General features: G+C 42.5%; 1 protein-coding gene across 6 annotated transcripts in view; it reads right to left on the bottom strand.

Annotated features, from left to right (window-relative positions):
• The window catches only part of LOC109886674 (protocadherin-10-like), a 40,602-nt gene that overhangs the window by 25,476 nt on the left and 7,626 nt on the right, over positions 1-7,500 (bottom strand). For all 6 annotated transcript variants that reach the window (XM_031821943.1, XM_031821945.1, XM_031821944.1 and 3 more), the window contains exon 3: positions 2,859-2,962. In XM_031821943.1, the coding sequence (XP_031677803.1) occupies positions 2,859-2,962 (104 nt within the window). The remainder of the gene's footprint in view (positions 1-2,858; positions 2,963-7,500) is intronic.

The following is a 7,500-nucleotide window of genomic DNA, read 5'->3' as shown; positions in this document are numbered from 1 at the left end:
GAGGGAGAGGGAGACAGAGACAGAGACAGAGACAGAGACAGAGACAGAGGGAGAGGGAGAGGGAGAAGGAGAGGAAGAGGGAGAGACAGAGAGCGAGAGAGAGAGGGAGAGAGAGACAGAGAGAGAGAGGGAGAGACAGAGACAGAGAGAGACAGAACCCACTGGATTCTCCAATTACATTGAATGAGTTACAGGACAAAATAAAAACCCTCCAACCCAAAAAGGCCTGTGGTGTTGATGGTATCCTCAATGAAATGATCAAATATACAGACAACAAATTCCAATTGGCTATACTAAAACTCTTTAACATCATCCGTAGCTCTGGCATCTTCCCCAATATTTGGAACCAAGGACTGATCACCCCAATCCACAAAAGTGGAGACAAATTTGACCCCAATAACTACCGTGGAATATGCGTCAACAGTAACCTTGGGAAAATCCTCTGCATTATCATTAACAGCAGACTCGTACATTTCCTCAATGAAAACAATGTACTGAGCAAATGTCAAATTGGCCTTTTACCAAATTACCGTACAACAGACCATGTATTCACCCTGCACACCCTAATTGACAACCAAACAAACCAAAACAAAGGCAAAGCCTTCGACTCAATTTGGCATGAGGGTCTGCTATACAAACTGATGGAAAGTGGTGTTGGGGGTAAAACATACGACATTATAAAATCCATGTACACAAACAACAAGTGTGTGGTTAAAATTGGCAAAAAACACACAAATTTCTTCACACAGGGTCGTGGGGTGAGACAGGGATGCAGCTTAAGCCCCACCCTCTTCCAACATATATATTAACGAATTGGCGCGGGCACTAGAAAAGTCTGCAGCACCCGGCCTCACCCTACTAGAATCCGAAGTCAAATGTCTGCTGATGGCTGATGATCTGGTGCTTCTGTCACCAACCAAGGAGGGCCTACAGCAGCACCTAGATCTTATGCACAGATAATGGTGTTCCAAAAAAGGTCCTGTCACCAGGACCACAAATACATATTCCATCTAGACACTGTTGCCCTAGAGCACACAAAAAACTATACATACCATGGCCTAAACATCAGCGCCACAGGTAACTTCCACAAAGCTGTGAACGATCTGAGAGACAAGGCAAGAAGGGCATTCTGTGCCATCAAAAGGAACATAAATCTCAACATACCAATTAGGATTTGGCTAAGAATACTTGAATCAGTCATAGAGCCCATTGCCCTTTATGGTTGTGAGGTCTGGGGCCCGCTCACCAACCAAGAATTCACAAAATGGGACAAACACCAAATTGAGACTCTGCACGCAGAATTCTGCAAAAATATCCCCCGTGTACAACGTAGAACACCAAATAATGCATGCAGAGCAGAATTAGGCCGATACCCACTAATTATCAAATTCCAGAAAAGAGCCGTTAAATTCTATAACCACCTAAAAGGAAGCGATTCCCAAACCTTCCACAACAAAGCCATCACCTACAGAGAGATGAACCTGGAGAAGAGTCCCCTAAGCAAGCTGGTCCTGGGGCTCTGTTCACAAACACAAACACACCCTACAGAGCCCCAGGACAGCAGCACAATTAGACCCAACCAAATCATGAGAAAACAAAAAGATAATTACTTGACACATTGGAAAGAATTAACAAAAAACAGAGCAAACTAGAATGCTATTTGGCCCTACACAGAGAGTACACAGCGGCAGAATACCTGACCACTGTGACTGACCCAAAATTAAGGAAAGCTTTGACTATGTACAGACTCAGTGAGCATAGCCTTGCTATTGAGAAAGGCCGCCGTAGACAGACATGGCTCTCAAGAGAAGACAGGCTATGTGCTCACTGCCCACAAAATGAGGTGGAAACTGAGCTGCACTTCCTAACCGCCTGCCCAATGTATGACCATATTAGAGAGACATATTTCCCTCAGATTACACAGATCCACAAAGAATTCAAAAATAAATCCAATTTTGATAAACTCCCATATCCACTGGGTGAAATTCCACAGTGTGCCATCACAGCAGCAATATTTGTGACCTGTTGCCAAGAGAAAAGGGCAACCAGTGAAGAACACACACCATTGTAAATACAACCCATATTTATGCTTATTTATTTTATCTTGTGTCCTTTACCATTTGTACATTGTTAAAACACTGTGTATATATATATAATATGACATTTGTAATGTCTTTATTGTTTTGAAACTTCTGTATGTGTAATGTTTACTGTTCATTTTTATTGTTTATTTCACTTTATATATTCACTTTATATATTATCTACCTCACTTGCTTTGGCAACGTTAACACATGTTTCCCATGCCAATAAAGCCCTTGAATTGAATTGAATTGACAGAGAGAGACAGAGAGAGACAGAGAGAGGACAGAGAGAGAGAGAGAGACAGAGAGAGGCAGAGAGAGGACAGAGAGCGAGAAGGAGCGAGAGAGAGACAGAGAGAGACAGAGAGAGACAGAGAGAGACAGAGAGAGGACAGAGAGAGACAGAGAGAGACAGAGAGAGGACAGAGACAGACAGAGAGAGACAGAGAGAGGACAGAGAGAGGACAGAGAGAGACAGAGACAGAGAGAGACAGAGAGAGGACAGAGAGAGACAGAGAGAGACAGAGACAGAGAGAGACAGAGAAGGGGGGTAATAATCCACAGTATCTTCCTCTCATCCGCCCGGTAACATCCGGTGTGAAACATAATCAACACCTTGTCTCTGATTTATATTCTTTCCCACAAGACCCCGCTGCTGCGCCCAAATTAAGGAAATTAAAAATCACCGTTCTGCATTGCCACCGAAGCACTGAGACTCGGGCAATATCCTTCCCCATTACGGAGATCTTTAGCCGGGGTAATTACGGCAGGACTCACCGGCATGACCCCGGTTGGTGGCATCGTGATCACTGTCTCCCTGCTCGCTGTCCCCATGACCGCTGTCTTTAGAACTCACAATGTCCGCTTCTTGGAACGCAGAACTGGAGGGAGGGAGGGAGACACATGGTAGTAGGAGAAGAAAAGAACATGGAGGAGGGGAGAGGAGGGAGAGATGAAGAGGTAGACAGAGGGGAGAGAGAGAGAGAGAGAGAGAGAGAGAGAGAGAGAGAGAGAGAGAGAGAGAGAGAGAGAGAGAGAGAGAGATGAAGAGGTAGACAGAGGGGAGAGAGAGAGAGAGAGAGAGAGAGAGAGAGAGAGACGGAGGAGATTCATTAGAAATTGACACCATATTAATGCATTCACAGTGGCCTTCAAGTGTCTAAATTGGATGTTTCACTTGACGGGTAATGAATTCCGGCGTGGTTGTGTAATGCGGCCGTCCGCCTCGTCCGTTACGGGACTCAGACCAAATTGGATCTGAGTCTTATATGTTGGGAATGATGACGATGACGAGCCTGACCGGCATATTGCATGTATATGGTATGTGTCACACATGGCACCCTAAAGTAGTCAAAAGTACTGCACTACATAGGGAATAGGGTGCCATTTTAGCCGTGCTCTGACTGGTGTTTTGAGTGCATATGGAAGTGCAGTGGTCCTGATGATGACTTCTGAGTGGAATACTAAGTGATAACCCTCTGGATATGGACGTGTCTAATGTCATGGACAGGATGGCCATGATGATGACTTCTGAGTGGAATACTAAGTGATAACCCTCTGGATATGGACGTGTCTAATGTCATGGACAGGATGGTCATGATGATGACTTCTGAGTGGAATACTAAGTGATAACCCTCTGGATATGGACGTGTCTAATGTCATGGACAGGATGGTCATGATGATGACTTCTGAGTGGAATACTAAGTGATAACCCTCTGGATATGGACGTGTCTAATGTCATGGACAGGATGGTCATGATTATGACTTCTGAGTGGAATACTAAGTGATAACCCTAAGAATATAGACGTGTCTAATGTCATGGACAGGATGGCCATGATGATGACTTCTGAGTGGAATACTAAGTGATAACCCTCTGGATATGGACGTGTCTAATGTCATGGACAGGATGGTCATGATTATGACTTCTGAGTGGAATACTAAGTGATAACCCTAAGAATATAGACGTGTCTAATGTCATGGACAGGATGGCCATGATGATGACTTCTGAGTGGAATACTAAGTGATAACCCTCTGGATATGGACGTGTCTAATGTCATGGACAGGATGGTCATGATTATGACTTCTGAGTGGAATACTAAGTGATAACCCTAAGAATATAGACGTGTCTAATGTCATGGACAGGATGGCCATGATGATGACTTCTGAGTGGAATACTAAGTGATAACCCTCTGGATATGGACGTGTCTAATGTCATGGACAGGATGGTCATGATGATGACTTCTGAGTGGAATACTAAGTGATAACCCTAAGGATATGGACGTGTCTAATGTCATGGACAGGATGGCCATGATGATGACTTCTGAGTGGAATACTAAGTGATAACCCTCTGGATATGGACGTGTCTAATGTCATGGACAGGATGGCCATGATGATGACTTCTGAGTGGAATACTAAGTGATAACCCTCTGGATATGGACGTGTCTAATGTCATGGACAGGATGGTCATGATGATGACTTCTGAGTGGAATACTAAGTGATAACCCTCTGGATATGGACGTGTCTAATGTCATGGACAGGATGGTCATGATGATGACTTCTGAGTGGAATACTAAGTGATAACCCTATGGATATGGACGTGTCTAATGTCATGGACAGGATGGTCATGATGATGACTTCTGAGTGGAATACTAAGTGATAACCCTCTGGATATGGACGTGTCTAATGTCATGGACAGGATGGTCATGATGATGACTTCTGAGTGGAATACTAAGTGATAACCCTCTGGATATGGATGTGTCTAATGTCATGGACAGGATGGTCATGATGATGACTTCTGAGTGGAATACTAAGTGATAACCCTCTGGATATGGACGTGTCTAATGTCATGGACAGGATGGTCATGATGATGACTTCTGAGTGGAATACTAAGTGATAACCCTCTGGATATGGACGTGTCTAATGTCATGGACAGGATGGTCATGATGATGACTTCTGAGTGGAATACTAAGTGATAACCCTCTGGATATGGACGTGTCTAATGTCATGGACAGGATGGTCATGATGATGACTTCTGAGTGGAATACTAAGTGATAACCCTCTGGATATGCACGTGTCTAATGTCATGGACAGGATGGTCATGATGATGACTTCTGAGTGGAATACTAAGTGATAACCCTCTGGATATGGACGTGTCTAATGTCATGGACAGGATGGTCATGAAGATGACTTCTGAGTGGAATACTAAGTGATAACCCTCTGGATATGCACGTGTCTAATGTCATGGACAGGATGGTCATGATGATGACTTCTGAGTGGAATACTAAGTGATAACCCTCTGGATATGCACGTGTCTAATGTCATGGACAGGATGGTCATGATGATGACTTCTGAGTGGAATACTAAGTGATAACCCTCTGGATATGGACGTGTCTAATGTCATGGACAGGATGGCCATGAAGATGACTTCTGAGTGGAATACTAAGTGATAACCCTCTGGATATGGACGTGTCTAATGTCATGGACAGGATGGTCCTGATGATGACTTCTGAGTGGAATACTAAGTGATAACCCTCTGGATATGGACGTGTCTAATGTCATGGACAGGATGGCCATGAAGATGACTTCTGAGTGGAATACTAAGTGATAACCCTCTGGATATGGACGTGTCTAATGTCATGGACAGGATGGCCATGAAGATGACTTCTGAGTGGAATACTAAGTGATAACCCTCTGGATATGGACGTGTCTAATGTCATGGACAGGATGGTAATGATGATGACTTCTGAGTGGAATACTAAGTGATAACCCTAAGGATATGGACGTGTCTAATGTCATGGACAGGATGGCCATGATGATGACTTCTGAGTGGAATACTAAGTGATAACCCTCTGGATATGGACGTGTCTAATGTCATGGACAGGATGGTCATGATGATGACTTCTGAGTGGAATACTAAGTGATAACCCTAAGGATATGGAAGTGTCTAATGTCATGGACAGGATGGCCATGATGTTGGCAGTGACTGTCTGACTGGCATAGTAAATCAATGGATATATTTTGATATGAAAACATGAATGGAATGAGGAAAAGTCTACATAGTTGGGAACAGCCTAGCAGATGGGGATACGTCACGGATATACAGGTTGTGTAGTGTAGCCATATAGAATGTTATACAGGTTGTGTAGTGTAGCCATATAGAATGTTATACAGGTTGTGTAGTGTAGCCATATAGAATGTTATACAGGTTGTGTAGTGTAGCCATGTGGAATGTTATACAGGTTGTGTAGTGTAGCCATATAGAATGTTATACAGGTTGTGTAGTGTAGCCATATAGAATGTTATACAGGTTGTGTAGTGTAGCCATATAGAATGTTATACAGGTTGTGTAGTGTAGCCATGTGGAATGTTATACAGGTTGTGTAGTGTAGCCATATAGAATGTTATACAGGTTGTGTAGTGTAGCCATATAGAATGTTATACAGGTTGTGTAGTGTAGCCATATAGAATGTTATACAGGTTGTGTAGTGTAGCCATGTGGAATGTTATACAGGTTGTGTAGTGTAGCCATATAGAATGTTATACAGGTTGTGTAGTGTAGCCATATAGACTGTTATACAGGTTGTGTAGTGTAGCCATATAGAATGTTATACAGGTTGTGTAGAGTAGCCATATAGAATGGTATACAGGTTGTGTAGTGTAGCCATATAGAATGTTATACAGGTTGTGTAGTGTAGCCATATAGAATGTTATACAGGTTGTGTAGTGTAGCCATATAGAATGTTATACAGGTTGTGTAGTGTAGCCATATAGAATGTTATACAGGTTGTGTAGTGTAGCCATATAGAATGTTATACAGGCTGTGTAGTGTAGCCATATAGAATGTTATACAGGTTGTGTAGTGTAGCCATATAGAATGTTATACAGGTTGTGTAGTGTAGCCATATAGAATGTTATACAGGTTGTGTAGTGTAGCCATATATAATGTTATACAGGTTGTGTAGTGTAGCCATATAGAATGTTATACAGGTTGTGTAGTGTAGCCATATAGAATGTTATACAGGTTGTGTAGTGTAGCCATATAGAATGTTATACAGGCTGTGTAGTGTAGCCATATAGAATGTTATACAGGTTGTGTAGTGTAGCCATATAGAATGTTATACAGGTTGTGTAGTGTAGCCATATAGAATGTTATACAGGTTGTGTAGTGTAGCCATATAGAATGTTATACAGGTTGTGTAGTGTAGCCATATATAATGTTATACAGGTTGTGTAGTGTAGCCATGTGGAATGTTATACAGGTTGTGTAGTGTAGCCATATAGAATGTTATACAGGTTGTGTAATGTAGCCATATAGAATGTTATACAGGTTGTGTAGTGTAGCCATATAGAATGTTATACAGGTTGTGTAGTGTAGCCATATAGAATGTTATACAGGTTGTGTAGTGTAGCCATATATAAT

This window comes from Oncorhynchus kisutch, unplaced genomic scaffold, assembly GCF_002021735.2.
Source record: "Oncorhynchus kisutch isolate 150728-3 unplaced genomic scaffold, Okis_V2 scaffold4035, whole genome shotgun sequence".
Taxonomy (NCBI): Eukaryota; Metazoa; Chordata; class Actinopteri; order Salmoniformes; family Salmonidae; genus Oncorhynchus; species Oncorhynchus kisutch.
The sequence above is the reverse complement of the archived record's forward strand: the minus strand, read 5'-3'. Positions and strand labels throughout refer to the sequence as shown.